General features: G+C 38.9%; 1 protein-coding gene across 1 annotated transcript in view; it reads left to right on the plus strand.

The window, feature by feature from the left end:
* MYO9A (myosin IXA) overlaps positions 1-21,546 on the plus strand; it is a 361,511-nt gene that overhangs the window by 126,159 nt on the left and 213,806 nt on the right. Inside the window, exons 5-7 of the mRNA XM_065412857.1 lie at positions 868-924; positions 7,278-7,375; positions 9,668-9,794. Of these exons, the coding sequence (XP_065268929.1) occupies positions 868-924; positions 7,278-7,375; positions 9,668-9,794 (282 nt within the window). The remainder of the gene's footprint in view (positions 1-867; positions 925-7,277; positions 7,376-9,667; positions 9,795-21,546) is intronic.

Consider the following 21,546-nt stretch of genomic DNA (forward strand, 5'->3'; position numbering starts at 1 on the left):
TGTAAAAAGTATATGATATTTGAGCAAGCCTTTAGTGTAAGAAAAGAGCTGAAATAATTTATTTTTTAAAAATATTTTTTAATAAAACAACCTTATTTGTAATTTCTGCTCAGGTCAGATTTGGCCGGTCAAATAGATTTACAGTTGAAATGCTAAAGGTCCAATCGTGCACGGTGCTAACTACTTCCTGAGCTGTGCTGGCTGGCCTCCACTCCTACTGCAGTCAACACCATGCAGGATTGGATCTGTTATTAGTTTAATTACTGCAGTATAAACAGTTGTGCCATAACATTTTCCCACTGGGGCTGCTTTCTGCTTTATTTTTTTTAGCCTTGAGAATCCGTATATTTTGTCCACCCTAACTATACCTTTTTTAACCCCATCTCTGTCTTTCTGGCTGAGAAAGACTAGATGGCACTTCCGTAGGAGCCCCTTGATGCTGTTCCTTGATTGGTCATATGAATCATTGTTTTCCAACATATGTAGCTCCCCAGAGAAGGGGTTAAGAGAGTAGAAACTAGACCTTGTTCTCCAGCATGGCTGTGCAGATCACTATCACTAGGTAAGCCCATGGCTCAACTATAATAGTCATAGATAAATCTGTCTTAGAAATATATTAGCCTTGTAACATGCGGAATTATCATTATACATGTTATAAAATAAGTAGAGATCAGAATATTGACAAATGTGGTAAATAATTCCTAAAACCTAAATTCTTCCTTACAGATTTTAAATTTCATAACTCCATGCAAAATGAATTCTGACTTTGCAAGTAATGTAATTGCATTGCTGCCCTGTCTCAAAGGCCTGGGGGAGAGAGTTATGTTTGACTTGAATGCTACTTAACCTGATCTGCCTTGCTTTCAGATGACAAAGAAACCCCTCAGACAGAGCTGGGATGATTATTACTATGACTCTGAGCCGGTCAGTACAAGTACATGTGCATTCTGTGTTGCTGGTGTAGGGTGCTTCTTTGCTTATTTGAATCTTTATTCTACACCAAGACACAGAGAAAACTTAGTTAATTTAAAATAGAAACACCAAAGCCATAGGTTTTCTTCTCAGTGCGGTTGCTTGGATATTTAGCCGGTGATGGTGCAAATCTTTTTTTCCCCATCCCTTTTTTGGTCATTTTCCTTTGCTAAGCCTTCTCTCTTAGTTTGGATTGAATATGCCCATCTAATTGAACCAAGTATCAATTATCTAATGATGATGTTATCCTAAGGTATAGTGCATATATGTTGACAAAAAGGTGTACATTGCTATATTATGAAACCATTATTATACAATAATTACATTTCTCTCTTGTGAAAATAAAGTACTCCTTTCAGTGATATTTCAAAGTACAACAAACCGAGATTTTTAATTAATCAGGCATTGAAAGATTTGTTCTCCATGTTCCTTCAGAATGACTGCAGTAGTGAATTTCCTATCCGATTTGTTATATAAAAATACTGCACCACGTATGTGAGAAAATGGAGACACCAATATTATTTAGAATAAAAACAGTTCCTTGGTTAAAATAGTTTGTCTTGTAGTGTTATCTGAAAGAAGACAGCTTAACAGCAAGACATTTCCAAATACATATGACCAAAAAAGGAAATGTGAAGCTCTTTTTTTATAACCTCCACTCTCCCCCCCCCCCACCCCCTGTGCAATTCAGTCAAGCAGCACTGGCCCAGATTAGAGATGTGCTTTTGGTTTGTGTGGCCTGCAGATGATGTGTATGTGTTCTTTTTTTTGTCAGTTTTGTCTTGAACCTAAAAGCATGCTTGTAAATCTAATTGCATGTTATCATTGCTATCAATGTGCTTTATACTAACGGAGTTTGGTAATCTTAAGGAATAAAAGGTAATCTGTAAGGATATCCTTTTACTGTATGGGTAAATAGGCAAAAATAAAAGTAAGACTTTCATCAGTGAGAATATTTAATCTCAGACCCACAGAAGGGACAGGTTATAATTGTTTAAAGTTTAAAATACTGAATATTGAATAATTCAGTGCTTGAGGGGGGAATCTCTGTATAATATACTAACAGTTTCAAAGAACTAATTTGGATCATGTATTAAAAAAAAACATAATAGGAGGTAGATAAGACAAATCCTCCTTACATCTGAGCTGGGCTAATCACGCTGTGCAGATTTTATTTTATTTTTTTAAACTAAAACCAGCTCAGGATGATGTAAGAAAAATAGAGTTGCTTTGCCCATTTCTGAGCAGCAAAGTCTGTAAATATTTTTTAGTTATTTGTTGAATCTGGTATTTTGAGAGGTTTGGCTATTTATTTGCTTGTACTACCAGGTTAGTAGACAATGAAATCAGCAATAATGCTTCGACTATGAAGTTCCTTTTTGTTTATTGGGTGGGGTGGTCCTGAAGGTTTGTTTTTTTCTTTGTGAATTTCTCAAAGATAAAAAAAAAAGTTGGTTTATGAACAGAGACACAACACAGAATCAGGGTGGATGTGATTTAAATCAAATTGATTTAAATCACTAGTCAGGAAGACTCGATTTCATCATGGATTTCTACATAAAAGTGCATTCTTGTTGGTTGTTATAACCTTAGTACATATTCTTCACAACTCCGAGATAGATGTAGGTTTCATTTTTAGAAGGTACACACTATACATTTTTAAAGTGATTTATTTTGAAAACTTTTCAGATTAGTTTTATAGCTATATCAGAAAATGAATGCTTGTTTTGTTATTTCATTTACCAAAGGTAGTTGAAGCAGATATTTATGAAGTCATTGGGAGGTGAACTATCTCCAATTCAACAGGTTAATCATTAATATTTGGAGGATTTTCTTGCCATGCTGTATTAGAAGGAGAACATCACCAGACAGACATTTAAATTGTTTTACTTAACTAAAACAACAATGATATGTATTCTGGATTTTTTTCTTCAACAGCAAACACATAATATTTTAACAAAACAAGCATATGAATTTTTGAATTTAGTTAAACATTCAAGTTTTTTAAAATCAGGTTTGTTTTTGTTAAAATTGTTTTTAACTAAAATAGTTAAATGAAATATTTTTTTAAAAACAAAAATTAAATCGACTGTGTTAGCCAGGTCAACATGAGAAACTTAAGAATATTGGCTTCTGTAGCTAACTCAGTCATCTTCACCTTCAGTTTCCTGTTTGTTCATAATTTGGAAAAGAAAAACAAGCTTTCCTGCTTTTTCAGGTCCCAAACGATTTCTCAATTTGGAATGAATTAGTCCAAAGGAAGAAAATATTCTTTCTACATCGGCAGAAGGTTAAAAGTGAGATTATCACTTCAACGGTCTCTGAATCCAAGTGCTTAAGTGATTTCCACCAGTTCACTGGTGTGACTTTCTTTAAAACATCATCAGCAAACATACATTTCTTGAATGGCTCACCCTTAGCTCTGAAGTTTATTATAGTTGGCATTATGGAGGGATGATTGCTGGATGTCCATGTCATAGCCAACTTCTCTTTTTCAGCAGTTAAGGTTTTACCCTGGTACCGAATATTGAGAATATTTGCAAGAAAATGAGCTGGAGATAGTGCTTGTCCCATTCGTTTTTTAATGCTTGTAATTTAACTCTGTCATTGCATATTTCTCTTCTTAAGTTCTCACTCAGTTCCTTCCAAATTTCAACAGTGTCAGCAATAAAACAGCTATTTTTCTGCATTTTGTTCAAGGCTACAGAAATAGGCTTCAGGGTACTCAGCATGTGTTGAACATTTCTCTTAAGCCCAATGTTGAGAACTTTGGCTGTGACGGTACCATCTATTTTTTCACAATTTTGTTCACAAACTGTCATCAGCTTAGGCCAGTTCTTGATATAGTGCTCAAAACAGTCCACTACTGAGTTCCATCGCACGTCTTGTGGGAGAGTTAGCTTGGTTCCTGCCACTTTTTTTCAGAGCAGCTGCTGCAAAGTGGTTGTTATGGAAGTATTTTGCTATTTCAACATTAGCACACTCACCCAGCACAGTCACTGCACGTGCTCCTAGGGGCCGGGCCCCTCTCAGGTCCAGGAAGCCCCCCCTCGCCTCCCCTGTGGTGGGTGCCAGAAGGGGGGATGGCTGCCATCACATGTGCGCGCCTCCTTCCTCTGCAGGTGGCGGCTGCACCGCTGCCTCAGCCTGCCACCGGTGCCGCTCCTTGGAGGCGAGGGAGTACAGCGCGGAGCGGCAGGGCAGCTTTCCGCTGCCCAGGGCGTAGGCAGGGACGCTCCGGGGGAGGTGCGTGGGGGCAGCGGGTGGGGCCGGGGGACGCTCTGGGGAAGGCGCGAGGGGTGGCAGGTGGGGGAGAGACTCAGCCCTGAACATTGGTGGAGCTGGGCCCCCATGCCCTGAATTTGCTGGAGCATGGGCACCACGGCCCCATGTAACTCGCCGCCCCAATGATATTTTCATCTCTGAACAAGCATATCTTTCAACTTTGAGAGTGGAGATGCTTGAATTGCTTCAATTTAGTGTTAGTAAGCAGGGTTCTTGCTTTTGTATGACAAGACTGAAAAGGCTGGGAGACGACTCATTGCTTAAGCAGAATACTGATGACCAGTTTGATTAGTCTGCAAATGATGGCTCTTTTCACAGTTGTTTGCCATTACAGCATGAATGTTCTAAATTTATGACTGTCCATTTTGATAAAAGAAAATAAAGTATAGGGACTTACTGCTGATGAAATAGTGTGCAGAGCATCTGCTTTGACATAAATGATTTACAAGAAGCCTTTCCATATGGGTTAATGAGCTTGGCAATTGTTAAGTAAATTGTTAACCACATTGCCTTTGGCTGTGAATGTATTGCTTCTGAGTCAGCTGTAGTAGTTTCACTATTAACTTGTGATCTAATTTCAAATGGGTGAAATCTGGTAAGGGAGCGGTCACAGGAACGTAGGCAGTGTTTCTTCATTTTTATTTTTAAATGAGATTTTTAGTGTCCTTGATAGATCCCAGCCCTGGATACTAAATGCATGTAAAATGCTTTTATTTGTCTGTGCTGTCCAAGTTCAGCAAGGGCCGGAGTACTAACACTGTGTGTCAACCATAACTTGGAAAGGGGAGTTTAGTTTTATTGGCCCTTTCCTCCCTTGAAACCTTTCTGCATCTGCCAACAAGGAAGCCAGTTTTGATAGTATTTTTTCTGATGTAGACACTTGTTTTTTAAGAGCTGGATTGAGATTAACAATTTATTTCATACTGCTCGCCAATTAGCTATCAGTTAGTAATGACTTTTGGTCACTAAAATCTGGGCCAAAGTGGAACCACTGATCTACACATGAAAGACTTTGTTTCTTGTCATCAGTTTATGGAATAAAATTAATTTGTCTCATTGCTGTATTACATGGTTTATCTATTTTGAGCTATAGCTATCCCATTGAATACATATGATGTATAAATTTATTCAGAGTTTAAAAGTAGTTTATGGGGCTATGTCCAGTTAAAGCGGGCACATTTCTACAGCATTATCAATTCAGTTTAGCACAACTGATGAAAATGCCCCCTTTTTAATAAGTCTTGTTTTAACAGAATGCAAACGTATTCATTTCTAATTTAAATCGAGACTCTGCCTACATTGGTATTACAGCTGATTTTAAAAACCAGGTATAAATCCACTTACAGTTAAACAGTTTTTAGTTGGGGGAATTGGATACTGCCAGTGAATATTGTCTAATATTCCTGTATGTTTGTATGGTTTATTGATGCTAATATTTGAAATTAAAGTGTTTTATCGTAGGATCAACAAGTGGACATTACTCTAAAGCAATAACCATATTAAGGAAAGGGGGGCAAAATCTTCCCCCTTAAAGGAGAAGATTTGTATCAATGAGTTAGCTGTGAAGATTTATCCACCTATACATGCTGTGGGATGCAGAATGGAGAGACAGCTTTGTGCTATTTATTGAAAGTGAGAGCGAGTGTACATGAGAGTCCAGGCAATAGTCAGTATTCTGTGATTGTTTAGTGCCTGGTCTCTGTAGCATGCAAGTAGCCCTGTATGGTGTGGATTTTCAAAACTGTTCATACAGATGTGTGCACACTTAAATACAGTTATCATGATTTCCATGCAAATGACCAGAGTGGATCATATAATATGTACACTCAATTACCTGATATGTGATTGTAGGTACAGTTTTGAAAACGGGCTGTTATTTTATTTATATGTGTAACAATATTTTCTTTCTGTACAATTATCAATAAAATAGTCTGTGGTTTAACACAGCATGACTTGGATTTGGAGACTGACACTTTGGGCTGTAGCTGGATGGCTCACATAGGAAGACATAAAATAATCTGGCCTATCAAGGGAGGAAACCCATGGTGGGCATGGGGTGAACCAAATCACATGGAAGGTACTGGGCTTGTTAGTTTATAAACCACTTTACGGGAGTTTAGTTGTAAGGCATATAGTTTTAACTAAGGTTCTTAAACATAGCTGTGAAGCCAATATAGATGGGCCTCAGTATATCTGAATTGTGAAAACTCTGGAACTCTTTGTCACCATTAACTATTAGTTTTGTAATATTAGTGGGTTATAGAAAACATAAGAGTTCAGTATCTAAATCATTTGAAAGTATCCATGTACCCTCAAAATGTAAAGTTCGGTAGATTTCGAATTTCCTCTGAGTTAGCATTTTCAGAACATTAGTTAATGTTTAGAATAAAAAAACCTGTTAAATATAACAGCCTCCAATCTGCAGCATTCCAAAATTCATGATTTTAACCCCAGACAATTAATCTGTTGATGTATGTTGCAGTTAATTTTATTTTTAAAAATAATGTAAAAGAATCCATTTTTAATTTAAAAAATTGAATTCTTTTCATTTGTTAGGAGTGTCTGTGAGTTAGAATCCTGGGGCTCATTTATTCTAAAGATTCATACTTAGAGCAGACTTGATCTCCTTGGAAAGTTATATGCACATACTTCTTCCAGCAAGTTTTTTTTAACAGTACTCAAAAGCCCCATGTTAGCTCTCCTCATTCTTTGAGTCCCCATCCCTCACCCACAATAGGTATAGTTCACAATTCATATTGTGCATGCTCTTTTCATTCTGCATTGGACTTTCAGAATGGTGCCAGAGGGGGAGAGTGTGAATATGATGTCAAAGGTGTGTGTTGCTGGTGACTAATTGAGCTGTTCCTTATTAATGTTAAGGGGGTCTGTGTCCGACACTCCTCAGGCAGGAAGGGCATGGAAAGCACTGATTAAGATTTGTGTAATGCTGAATTGACCGGCTAGATACATTCTGGTCTTCATTTCTTTTAACACTCAATCTTTGTGTTTGAACCAAACAGGATTGTTTCTCTGTTGAAGGGGAAGACCTGAAGCATGATTTTGAGCGCTTACAACTGGCCATGGAGATGGTGGGATTTCTTCCCAAGACTCGCAGACAGTGAGTTCATCTTCCACATTAATATCTGGCATAATGAGCAAGACAGTGCTGAATGCACTTGAGTGTGACTCTGTTGTGCGCTATATAATTTATCAGACTGCTGATATGACAGGGTGTAATGACACTTGACAATTTATATGTTAAACCTTTAAAGAACATTTAAAGGTATAAACAAGATATACTTCCTGTCAGTTGAGGTATTTTTGAATTGTTCATGAATATTAATACCTCATTCTGCATGATGATTCAGTCAGATATCCTGTCTGTAACCTTTTATTTATTACTTATTTTTAACCCTTGGATCCATTTTGCATGCAATTGCTGATACCAAATATTCTAGAAGCCTTAAAAACACCTTTGTGTGTAACATCTGGATCCACTCATTCAGTGGTATGGCTAGTTGAGAAATAGGGTTGATCAATCTTAATGTAATACAGAATGAGAATAGCCGTGTCACTCTGAGACTAATAATAACAGCCTTCATGATGCCTCCAGGCAATTGGGGGGGGGGAGGGGGGGATGGCAGGAATACAACAAAAAAGAAAAGTAACCACACAACACAAGTGTTTGGATTGAGATTTTGTTTTAGTTCAGCAAAAATTGCAAAATAATTATTTATCAATACAGTACTTTCAAGTTCTATCAAGCTACATTATCACTGAAAGTTCTTAAGTCTTCAGTAGGTTATGAATAAATTATTAGATGGAGTCATGAATATCTTTTTCCATAAATCATTACTTCTATAATGTGTTGGTCTAACAGAAATGTTTGTATTTATATTAAATAGAAAAAAATGACATCAGGATAGCAATACTGTTTTCAACAACAAAAACATCAGATTCACAAATCAATAACTTGAATACCACTAAGGCTATGCCTACACTACACAGCTTTTAGCAACATAATGGCATATTGGGCTGCATTAGTAGGAGCATTGCCAGCAGATGGAGGGAAGTAATTATTCCTCTCTATTCGGCACTGGTGAGGCCACACCTGGAGTATTGTGTCTAGTTTTGGGCCCCCCGCTACAGAAAGGATGTGGACAAATTGGAGAGTGTCCAGCGGAGGGCAACGGAAATGATTATGGGGCTGGGGCACATGATTTACAAGGGGAGAGTGAGGGAACTGGGCTTATTTAGTCTGCAGAAGAGGAGAGTGAGGGGGGATTTGATAGCAGCCTTCAATTACCTGATGCGGGGTTACAAAGAGGATGGAGCCTGGCTGTTTTCAGTGGTGGCAGATGACAGAACAAGGAGCAGTGGTTTCAAGTTGCAGTGGGGGAGGTCTAGTTTGGATATTAGGAAAAACTATTTCACTAGGAGGGTAGTGAAGCACTGGAATGGGTTACCTTGGGAGGTGGTGGAATCTCCATCCTCAGGGGTTTTTAAGGCCTGGCTTGACAAAGCTCTGACTGGGATGATTTAGTTGGTGTTGGTCCTGCTTTGAGCAGGGGGTTGGACTAGATGATCTCCTGAGGTCCCTTCCAACCCTGATATTCTATGACACGGCTGTGTCGCTATAAGTCGTGCAGCGTAGCAGCTGTTTGTCGGCTCTCCTGCCAACAAAAAACTTCCACCCCGCAACGAGCGGCGTTTGCATTGTCGGCAGGAGAGCGCTGCGGCCGACAACGCACTGTTAACACTGGCACTTCTTGTTGCTGTTTTTCAGGGTTCCCCCCCCAACACCTCTGAAAGACAAAAGTTTTGTCGTTCAATTGCCACTGTAGACATAGCCTAAGTCCCTACATATATTTATTTTTTTTAAGAGTAAAAATGTGTTTAAATTGTTTTGATCCAAACCATTGGATTCATTTTCTCAGTGAAGCAAAATTTTCAGAAGTATGCACCAATACTGAGAGTGTCAGTATTTGAGTGTTCAGTGAAAAATGGGCTTTAGATGACTCAAGTTGGATGCTAATTTTGAGGGTCTCAATTTTCCAGTGGACAGTTTTTAAACTGTAGGGCATAGCCTATCTGTGCCTCAGTTTTCCTCATTTGCAAAATGGGAATTATAATACTTAATAAATGCAAAATATTCATATTAAGTATTGCAGCAAATAGGATTAATAACATTGCACTGTTTTCAGGCAGCTTTCTAATCAGAATACATTTTAAGGGGTGATAGATGATTTGTGGCAGTTTTTCTTTTGGTTCTTACTGTAGTGGGATCCTAATAACAAATGTCATTCCAGGGTTGTTGACACTGATGTTTGCTCCAAGATTCTGACAGTGATTTTTTTCTTTTGGTATTATGAAAAAAAAAAATCTTTCTTTTTTCTTTTTGTTTCTTTAGGATTTTCTCTCTCTTATCTGCAATACTACACTTGGGTAACATCTGTTACAAAAAGAAAACATACCGGGATGATTCTATAGATATTTGTAACCCTGAAGTACTACCTATTGTCTCAGAATTGCTGGAGGTGAGCATTAATTTTTCTTTATACTATCTACAGTTCATCTCCTTTTCTCCTTTATTGGTGTATCTTTCTTTTAGAAGACAACTCATTTCATATATTGTAGGGGGAAATGTCATATTGAGCTAAAACTTAATACGGGCAATTCTAGTTTTCACTTACTGAATGGCTGTAGCAATTGGCTGTTGGTGACGTGTTTCCCTTTTCTTCCTAACCTTATTTTGAGTATTAAGGCATCTGCATATTATTTATTCCTGTTTGGTCTATATCACTGCCTGTGACTTTAGACATTCTGACAAGATATTAAAAGTACTACCCATATCAATGAAATTAAAATGATTGCATAGCAGCAGCAGGAGAGAAAGAGCCTTTGTGCAGCAGAATGTATCTCAAATCCCCACCTCTTAGTTCCGTCACTAACAATTCCACCCATCTCAGCCCTACCTACGTACCCATCCAAATGGATGGGCTTTGCAGAGGGTCCTGAGAGGCAAGAGATTTGGGCAGTTTGAGACCAAGGGTGAGTAAATTCCAGAGTTGAGGTACCCTCACAGAAAACGCTGCCCTCTGTGTATTGCAGCTGTGGCAGTATCACATGAGGAAGGAGTCAGATAGGCTGGTCCCTAGCTATATATGATTTTTTTTAGGTCAAAACCAACATTTTAAGCCCATCTAAAAGCCATCAGGCAGCCAGAGCAGATTATGAAGCGTTGGTGTTATTTGCTCATAGTGAAATATTTAACAAATGGACCACCACATTCTTTACTTACCTTCTGTATTCAAGAGCAAAAGTCACCATGTCCTGGCCCAAATGCAGATGACAAAAAGCTGTCCTGGTCATTTTTGCTATTTGCTTATCTAAAAGCAGCTGGAATTCAACAAATCCCCCAAATTGCACACTTGAGTAATAGATGGGAAACACTCACTCTAAATCAATTCATAATCTTTGTTTCCCCCCCTCTGGTTGGTCCCACAAACTACCATTATCACCCTAACCTTATCTTGATTGAACCTCAGTCAACTGATTCCCATCCTTATCTGAGTCTCACCCAAACATTGAGAAAGACACTCTGTGATGCTTCCTGGATTGGATGAGATAGAAAGTTAGGTGTCATCAGCATATTGAAGGCACTTCAACCCATATCTCTGCACTGATCTAGCCTAACAGCATCATGTGTGTGTTGACCAGAAGTGGTGACAGAATAGCCATTAGAGCAGACAGCTGTCCAGCACTACCTGAGAGCTCTCTCCAAGTGAAATTTCCTCAGTTAGCAGTCCTGTCCACCCCACTAGAATGTGCAGGTGATTCACCATGTTGTGATCAAAAGCATCCGGTAGATCCAATAATATCAGCTTGGGACATGTAGGGGGAAATTTTCAAAGGCACAAAGGGGTCTTACATGCTCAACTCCCATTGAAAGTCAGTGGGAGTTGGGCATTTAACTCCCTTTTGTGCCTTTCAAAATTTCCCTCTTGATCTGTATGCATCACAGAGAGGAGATAATCATCAAATGGAACAAGAATAGCATATATGCCTACCATAGCCAAGTGAGAATCCATATTCACAAGGGTCAGGGAACCTGCGGCATCAAGATATTGTAAGAGTTGTCTTGCCACAAACTTTTGCATAATCTCAACCAAAAACGAGAGATTAAATGTGGGTCAAGATTTAAAAAAAAAAAAAAAAAAAAACTCAGTGCCTCCCTATTCCAATTTAGCATGACGTTCAAGCAGCCACAAAATATTGCATTATTTCTTCCATATTGAAGTCCACAAAGACCCTGCCACCCCTGATTATCTTGCCAGAATAAGGCAAAAAGACCAATTCACCACTCTGCTTAGATGAACTGGAAATTTCACCATACCCCCCATATTTATACTCCCAGTGTAAATCACACACCCCATCTTCCAGATACTGATCACATATTCAGCTTTACCTGAACCACACCACACAGGTAAGTGCTAAACCTCACAGTATCCCATTTATCAGACTATGCTAGTACGTTGCTTATTTGTCATGGAGGAGAAAATGAAGTTGACGTGTATAGAATGTGCTGCATCTTGTCGGTCAATAATGATTTCACAAACTTCTGACATAGTTATGAATAAATGGTGGACTAGTAAAAGGAGATGGAGTTAAAGTAGTTCTTTTCATGTGTAATGTGATATTTTACATAAGAGATTTATGAACTTTCAGAGGATTTGAATCTTTATATACATTACCTTTCCGTATCACTGGCATACTTTTAAATATCTTAATGTGACGTTAATGATTTTACCTTTTAAAACATTTGTTACTTAATATAGCAACCTAAACTCTAAGTTTACAAGGATTTTTTCTAGGATTTTTTTTTAATGGAAACAAAATGTATATTAAAAGTATAAATTAGGCAGGAATTACACCATTTGTATGGCCCCCCTGCAAATGTTAGACAGAAGTACATGAAGTGTAGGACTGGAAAGGACTTCAATAGGTCATCTAGTTCAGTCTCTTGCATTCAAGCCAGGACTACCTAATAACTAGACCATTCCTGACAGGTGTTTGCCTAATGTATTCTTAAACACCTCCATTGATGTAGATTCCACAACCTCCCTAGGCTATTTGTTCGAGTGTTTAACTAGTCTGACAATTAGGAAGTTTTTCCTAATGTCCAACCTAAACCTCCCTTGCTGCAATTTAAGCCCATTGCTTCTTGTCCTATCCTCAGATGTTAAGAACAATTTTTCTCTCTCCTCCTTGTAAACAACCTTTTATGTACTTGAAAACTTTTATCATGTCCCCCCTCAGTCTTCACTTCTACAAACTAAACAAACCCGATTTTTTCAATCTTTCTTCAAAGGTTATGTTTTCGAGACCTTTAATAATTTTTGTTGCTCTCCTCTGGACTTTCTCCAATTTGTCCACATCTTTCCTGAAATGTGGCACCCAGAACTGGACACAATACTGGACACAATACTCTAGTTGAGGCCTTACCAGCATGGAGTAGAATGGAAGAATTACTTCTTGTGTCTTGCTTACAATGCTCCTACTAACACATCCCAGAATGATGTTAGGTTTGTTGCAACAGTGTTACACTGTTGACGCATATTTAGTTTATGATCCATTATAATCCCCAGATCCTGTTCCATAGTAGTCCTTCCTAGGCAGTCATTTCCCATTTTGAATTTGTGCAATTGATTATTTCTTCTTAAGTGGAGTACTTTTTATTTGTCCTTATTGAATTTTATCCTGTTTACTTCAGATCACTTCTCCAGTTTATCCAAATCATTTTGAATTTTAATCCTGTCCTCCAAAGCACTTGCAACCTCTCCCAGCTTGGTATTGCCTGCAAACTTGATAACTGAATTCTCTATGCCATTGTCTAAATCATTTATGAAGATATTGAACAGAACTGGACCCAGGACTTGTGGGACCCCATTCGATATGCCCTTACTTACTCCAATATCATATTAAGATTTTTCAGGTTTTTACATTTTAAAACTTTGCAGACTAATTGTAACTGGTTATAATGTAGAATGAGTTCATGAAATTGCTTTAAATGTAAGGAGGAGATTCTCCCTCCAGCCTCAGAGTAATCACACAAAATTTGAATCCGTCTTTTTCCTGATCTAAGAGAATGGAGGAAATTGGCCTAGTAATGGAAGCCTGATTACAACCTCAACTATGGAGATTCTCTCTCTGTTTAATCTTATTCTGTTGAAAGGAATGCCTGCCTCCCCTTGCCTCTCAAAAAAAGCCTCACAGCACATTCTCATTGGTAGAATTGACATAACTGGTACTTTCATTCATATTATTATTAATATATAAATCAGTACCAAGAATAGTTTCTCTTTGAGAAAATGCTCCTGTTTTTTGTCCTGGCAAAAGCAGATGATATGAATTGTAACCGTAAAATTATATAGTTATTCTAAAATTGACAATCACGTGGTGTGAAGAGGTGCTGTCAACCTGTTAATTTCCCTAAATATATCATCTTTAACGAAGGTAAGTCTCATGCAGTTCCCGCACTACGTCATCCATTGTGATGGTGGGAAAAAAATAAATAAACCCTCTCCCTTTTTTTTTTTTTTTTTTTTTTTTAACACCCTCCTTCTTCTGCCGTGCTGTGCATCAAATCCCACTGCTAACACCAGTTGTGACAAAGTTCTTCCTCTGCCTTGGTGGGTCCTGCGCTTTCCGGCGGATTTGCTTGCCTCCTTGAAGATTGTCTTTATATATACGTGCATTAAGAGAATTTTTGAGGAAAATTGGGTTGCCTACATGTTGAATGGGATGTGCCTTTCTTTAATTACTGTACCTTTGGGGCCCTAAAGAGGTTCGCAGTGCCCCAAATTAAAAATAGCAAAGAATATATAATGAAGAGACATTGTATTGTTTGATGAAGCCAACATAAGAGATGGAACTAGAAATGTAATGTCATGTCCAAATGAATATTTTTTTGAATGGTTCTGTATGGAAAGCTTTCCACAAGATTGTGGGAGAAATGTATTATACTGTAGTAGCCATATAGCAGTGCTACAGGTATTGTTACGAGAACATCTCCTTTAGAAACCCCTACTTTCAGGGGATTCTAACTTCTGTTAGGTCATTTCTGAGAGATGAGAATATAGGGGAAAAGTTGTTTTTCAGTAGTCTTCTAATTACTTTTTAAGAATTTGCCATGGACTGGTTTATCTTAATTTTACTTCTCTAGAGTATCTGTCCAATGGCCAAGAATTCCTCCCACTGAATTTCCTCTACTTTATTTGAATATGTAACCCTCTTTGTACCCTGTGGGAAGGTGAAATTTGAGAGATGGCCAGTGGGGAAGTAGGGGTAGAGGTAGGAGAGAGGCTGCTAGACCCCTTCTAATGCTATCTTGAAGGTGAAGAAGGATTAAGACTTTTTTCCAAATTTTGAGGTAGCATTGGGAGACATCCTGTTGTATTTGTGTCTTTTGAGATGTCCCCCTCTCTTTTCTTTCCCAGGCTACAAATGTAATATTGTCTAGGGTATATTGTATTCTAGGTGCCCATGAAACTGATTTGAATGATTGCACTGGGATGTTGTTTGAGTGTACGGTGGCAGCCAAGTTGCACCAGCACACTTTATTGTTTAGAACATTTTTTTTCTTCCTTTCTATTTAATTTGGAAACAAATCCAAAGAAAAATAATGTGAATTCATTAAATTCAAGCCATCTAAATCTATGGTTTTCCCAACAGCCATAGCTCTTGCAATCTACATTATGGAAAAAATGTAACAGTTTATGTAGTACTTCAAAAAAATCTACATATGTGCAAAGTCACTGAGTTTAGGTTGCTGGAGAAATAATAATTTTGAACGTCTTTATTTTCACATTTAAATTCTCATCCATAAGCTTGTGCTAATGTTCTGATATTTGTGTGGGGAGGTTTATTATTCAGAGCTGTGTTCAGGACTGAATTGTAGAGAACTCTGGGGAAGTTGCTGTAAAGGGAAGCTAGTGTTGAAAGCTGTGAGGAAATATGAAGAGTGATAAAGTGCTGAGATGGTCTTCATTATTCGTAGACATTGACAATGCATTCCAAAATATGGTACTTTTTTTTGATTTGTTAAAACATTCAGACTAAGTATTTGTTGTAAAAGTAAACTGCTGCATAGGATTTTGCCTGGACTCTGTGGATCGTTTCATTTACAGCAAGACTTCAGTTACTTTTTTTTAAATAATAGACATAGTGTATGGATTATGTGAGGGGCTTGGCAGATATTTCTTGGCCTTTGTTTAAACTTCACTGAAAGTCAGTGTTGTAGGATGAGGTCAATGTTGCCTGATGGATTGACCAGATGTGGAATTCTGTAAAAGTAGTGAAGCTATTACAGAGGGAGGGAGAATTTCTGTGACAACAGGTTTCACTGGAAACCCAGAGGATCTTTTTTAAAAATAAAATGTTTGTGGTGAAGAGCCTGTAAATACTCAATTGTGAGCTCACTGATCCCTCTCTCTCTCCCCCCCTCCCCCGTTTCTATCTGTCTTATGTGTGCCAAGGAAGAAGGTCTCACTATTATTTAGGACTTGGAATAATAGAGCAGTTTTTCTTATTTGCATGTGTAATTTAGAATACGTTAAGTGTGTTTGAGCATGATGGGGACTGCTTAAGCAGAACTCATAGCTGAACTAAATCTTTTGGGAGCAGATAAGCAAGTCTATTTGTTTTTCTGATACTATTTTTCCAGTGTAAAAAGCAGATATATTTTCCTACCTTTTGTAAGGGGCTTTTTGCTCTTTGGGTAAAAAGTGCTACATAAATGTTAAGTGGCAGCTCCCTGCTTCTGGAGCTCTTCCCTGCCACAGGGAAAAACTCAATCAGAGGAGATAGGGTCTGGATCGGGGAGGCTGCCCTCTCCCCTGTCAGAGCCTTTCCTCATCACAGTGATGATGAGCCTTTCACTGACATGTGTAGCTACATGCTGCACTGTGGACGCAGCTTTTCTTTTCACTGTGGCAAAAGGGGCATGTAATATACACATAGCCTATGTGATATTGGGCCTGGGTAATCAGAAGCAATTTTTTCCTGTGAAAATAAAAGCAACTCAGTTATAAAATAGCAGTGTAATAAATTATACTTACTGAATCCACCATTTTATACTGATGAGCGTTCCCTTCCAGCAGCTTATAGCCAGGTATATGGATAAATGTATGCTAAGAATTTTTCCACTGAAAAGCTCTCTTTAGTTCTCCCAGAGGAATTCCCCATTCTCTCTCTTGCAGGACAGGCATGTGAGAAAGATAATAAAGAGAAATCAAAAAGGAGGGTAGGAATACCATGACTGTCGTTGCCTTCTGCTGTCAACTATGGCAGTCCTCATTGCTATACAGACCCTCCTCATTGATGGACAAATCCATCAATGGGGGTCCAAGGATCTTATGGACCCATCTTCTCCAACTGAAATCTGGGCAGGTGGATCTCTGGCCCGCTACTCAAGAATAAGTTTCTTATAGCTAGTCTTTTACCCAGCCCTTCCTTTGACTTCTTTCCATAGATAGAGACTCACCTTAAAAAAAGTCCTTGAAGGCACACACGGCAGTGTTGTCCTTCATGGAAATGGGTGTAAGGGTCCCAATTACACCATTTTCTCTACGCCTGATGAACTCTCATTCCAGCTAGTTAGGTGCCTGGGTTTGGCCATTGAAATGCACAAACTAGCAACAAATGAACTCCTTGTACTCTTGCAGATCTCTTTTTCTGTTTCCCATTATGGTAAAGCTGTGTTCCATACTGTTCTTGGATTTGTTCCTAGGATGCTGTCTGCAAATCACAATAACCAGGAGATGTACCTTCCTTGTTTGTAGCTAAACAATTTATGTGAAAGAGAGGTTACTTAACTTAGCTGCTAAAATCTTATTTTGGGAAAAAATATTTAGGATGCCTGCATTCATGTTTGTGTCATGGTGAGTTCACACAGAGGAATGGTATGAGGTTAAGTGCCTAGGTGTCCTATTGACTGACATAGTAAATGTATTTGTGAAATTTAGTATGTACAAAAAGCGTTTTACTCTGACATACAAGCCCATTGCATATTGCCTATATTATTGATGCCTGCTTGGAAAAGAAAGAATTGACCTCCACCAGAAAAATCTGCTGAGCAGCATCTTGGAAGTCATTTAATTCCATTTTGCTGCGCTAAACACTTGATCTGTCTGTCTCTGCAAAGGCTTCATAAATATGGTATTTTCAAAGTGTAGTGGTCTACAGTAACTCTTCTCAATATTAGTCAAGTATGGACACTCTTACTTAGGGTATGTCTACACAGGGATAAAAGCACCCCTGGCTGGCCTGGGTCAGCTCATTCAGGCTTGTGGGTCTTGGGCTGCGAGGCTAAAAATTGCTGTATAGGCATTCAGGCTTGGGCCAGAGCCTGGGCTCAGGAACCCTCCACCCTCACAGGGTCCTAGAGCTAAAGCTCCAACCCACGTCCAAATGACTACACAGCAATTTTTCAGTCCTGGAACCCGAGCCCTGTGAGGCTGACCTGGGCCAGCTGTGGGTTTTTTATCCCTGTGTAGACATACCCTTGGATTCCATTCGTCCATTTTAGTGGATGCGAAAGGGAAATTTCCTTGCCTGTGAAATGTTTTTTGGTATCAGATACCACAAGCTGGAAACACCCTCCTGCCCCACCTCTTACGTTATCAATTAACTGAAAGTAATTTTGTGAGGTTTTTTCCCCCCAGTGAAAGCTAATTATCTAGAGGAAAATTCAACTGCAAAATTCTTAGAACTGTTAGAGAATAAAGTGTGGCACGAAGAATGATTTGATTTCACTGGGGAGGAGAGGGGGGACATGCATTGACCTCATTGCTCTGTTAGTTAATACCACCCAATTATTAGATCAGGGTAAAAGTTGTATTTCTGTTTTCAAAAATGAAGGGTGCTAAAACAAGCGAGGCAGAGAGATCCACATTGCCTAGCACTCAAGTTAATACAAGTTCAGTTTTCTTCAGTTGCTAGATCATAACAGCCCTGCATTACGTGAGAAGCAATCTTAGGCTGTCTTGGGAGTCTGACTAGCCCTCTGGCTGTCTGTACATTGCCACCTCCCTCATTTAGCTATGTTGACATTTTTAGCAAAGGAGGAGTTGCCTGTCACAATTCACTGTTTTTTAGAAATCCAGTTGCCCAACCACTTCAGTGTTAGTTTAACTTACATCTGGCAGACAGCAAGACCTGAAATCGACATTAATTTTATGAAACAATGAAGTAAAAATCTTAAGCGAATCCACAGGTTCCATAGAGTCTCTATGGATAGAAATTTCATGCTCTAGTAAAAATATAACATTAGGGATCTATTATCGACCACCTGACCAGGACAGTAATAGTGATGATGAAATGCTAAGGGAAATTAGAGAGGCTATCAAAATTAAGAACCCAATAATAGTGGGGGATTTCAATTATCCCCATATTGACTGGGAACATTTCACTTCAGGACGAAATGCAGAGATAAAATTTCTCGATACTTTAAATGACTGCTTCATGGAGCAGCTAGTACGGGAACCCACAAGGGGAGAGGCGACTCTAGATTTAATCCTGAGTGGAGTGCAGGAGCTGGTCCAAGAGGTAACTGTAGCGGGACCGCTTGGAAATAGTGACCATAATACAATAGCATTCAACATCCCTGTGGTGGGAAGAACACCTCAACTGCCCAACACTGTGGCCTTTAATTTCAAAAGGGGGAACTATACAAAAATGAGGGGGTTAGTTAGACAAAAGTTAAAAGGTTCAGTGACTAAAGTGAAATCCCTGCAAGTTGCGTGGGCCCTTTTTAAAGACACCATAATAGAGGCTCAACTTCAATGTATACCCCAAATTAAGAAAAACAGTAAAAGAACTAAAAAAGAGCCACCGTGGCTTAACAACCATGTAAAAGAAGCAGTGAGAGATAAAAAGACTTCCTTTAAAAAGTGGAAGTCAAATCCTAGTGAGGCAAATAGAAAGGAGCACAAACACTGCCAACTTAAGTGCAAGAGTGTAATAAGAAAAGCCAAAGAGGAGTTTGAAGAACGGCTAGCCAAAAACTCCAAAGGTAATAACAAAATGTTTTTTAAGTACATCAGAAGCAGGAAGCCTGCTAAACAACCAGTGGGGCCCCTTGACGATGAAAATACAAAAGGAGCGCTTAAAGATGATAAAGTCATTGCGGAGAAACTAAATGGATTCTTTGCTTCAGTCTTCACGGCTGAGGATGTTAGGGAGATTCCCAAACCTGAGCTGGCTTTTGTAGGTGACAAATCTGAGGAACTGTCACAGATTGAAGTATCACTAGAGGAGGTTTTGGAATTAATTGATAAACTCAACATTAACAAGTCACCGGGACCAGATGGCATTCACCCAAGAGTTCTGAAAGAACTCAAATGTGAAGTTGCGGAACTATTAACTAAGGTTTGTAACCTGTCCTTTAAATCGGCTTCGGTACCCAATGACTGGAAGTTAGCTAATGTAACGCCAATATTTAAAAAGGGCTCTAGGGGTGATCCCGGCAATTACAGACCGGTAAGTCTAACGTCGGTACCGGGCAAATTAGTTGAAACAATAGTAAAGAACAAAACTGTCAGACACATAGAAAAACATAAACTCTTGAGCAATAGTCAACATGGTTTCTGTAAAGGGAAATCGTGTCTTACTAATCTATTAGAGTTCTTTGAAGGGGTCAACAAACATGTGGACAAGGGGGATCCGGTGGACATAGTGTACTTAGATTTCCAGAAAGCCTTTGACAAGGTCCCTCACCAAAGGCTCTTACGTAAATTAAGCTGTCATGGGATAAAAGGGAAGATCCTTTCATGGATTGAGAACTGGTTAAAGGACAGGGAACAAAGGGTAGGAATTAATGGTAAATTCTCAGAATGGAGAGGGGTAACTAGTGGTGTTCCCCAAGGGTCAGTCCTAGGACCTATCCTATTCAATTTATTCATAAATGATCTGGAGAAAGGGGTAAACAGTGAGGTGGCAAAGTTTGCAGATGATACTAAACTACTCAAGATAGTTAAGACCAAAGCAGATTGTGAAGAACTTCAAAAAGATCTCACAAAACTAAGTGATTGGGCAGCAAAATGGCAAATGAAATTTAATGTGGATAAATGTAAAGTAATGCACATTGGAAAAAATAACCCCAACTATACATACAACATGATGGGGGCTAATTTAGCTACAACGAGTCAGGAAAAAGATCTTGGCGTCATCGTGGATAGTTCTCTAAAGATGTCCACGCAGTGTGCAGAGGCGGTCAAAAAAGCAAACAGGATGTTAGGAATCATTAAAAAGGGAATAGAGAATAAGACTGAGAATATATTATTGCCCTTATATAAATCCATGGTACGCCCACATCTCGAATACTGTGTACAGATGTGGTCTCCTCACCTCAAAAAAGATATTCTAGCACTAGAAAAGGTTCAGAAAAGAGCAACTAAAATGATTAAGGGTTTAGAGAGGGTCCCATATGAGGAAAGATTAAAGAGGCTAGGACTCTTCAGTTTGGAAAAGAGAAGACTAAGGGGGGACATGATAGAGGTATATAAAATCATGAGTGATGTTGAGAAAGTGGATAAGGAAAAGTTATTTACTTATTCCCATAATACAAGAACTAGGGGTCACCAAAAGAAATTAATAGGCAGCAGGTTTAAAACAAATAAAAGGAAGTTCTTCTTCACGCAGCGCACAGTCAACTTGTGGAACTCCTTACCTGAGGAGGTTGTGAAGGCTAGGACTATAACAATGTTTAAAAAGGGACTGGATAAATTCATGGTGGCTAAGTCCATAAATGGCTATTAGCCAGGATGGGTAAGAATGGTGTCCCTAGCCTCTGTTCGTCAGAGGATGGAGATGGATGGCAGGAGAGAGATCACTTGATCATTGCCTGTTAGGTTCACTCCCTCTGGGGCACCTGGCATTTGCCACTGTCGGTAGACAGATACTGGGCTAGATGGACCTTTGGTCTGACCCAGTACGGCCTTTCTTATGTTCTTATGTTCTTAACAATTACTTCATTTTCTTTGGGAGTTGTGTCCCTATAAACAAGACATGGAACCTTGCAAGCTTTGCCCTTTTTTTAAAACAGCTCATGACTTCCTTGATTTAACATCAGGAAACAGACAAGGAAATAAGCACAACGTATAAGTGTGACATGTGATACATAAACTAAAGAAACAGGTTATTCTGTCCCCTTAGCTCCATCAATCTTGATAGGCTGGTTAATCTACCTCATCCACTTGCATTCAGAAAGCAGCAACAAATAGGGATCTA

The sequence above is a fragment of the Emys orbicularis genome, chromosome 10 (assembly GCF_028017835.1).
Source record: "Emys orbicularis isolate rEmyOrb1 chromosome 10, rEmyOrb1.hap1, whole genome shotgun sequence".
Lineage (NCBI taxonomy): Eukaryota > Metazoa > Chordata > Testudines > Emydidae > Emys > Emys orbicularis.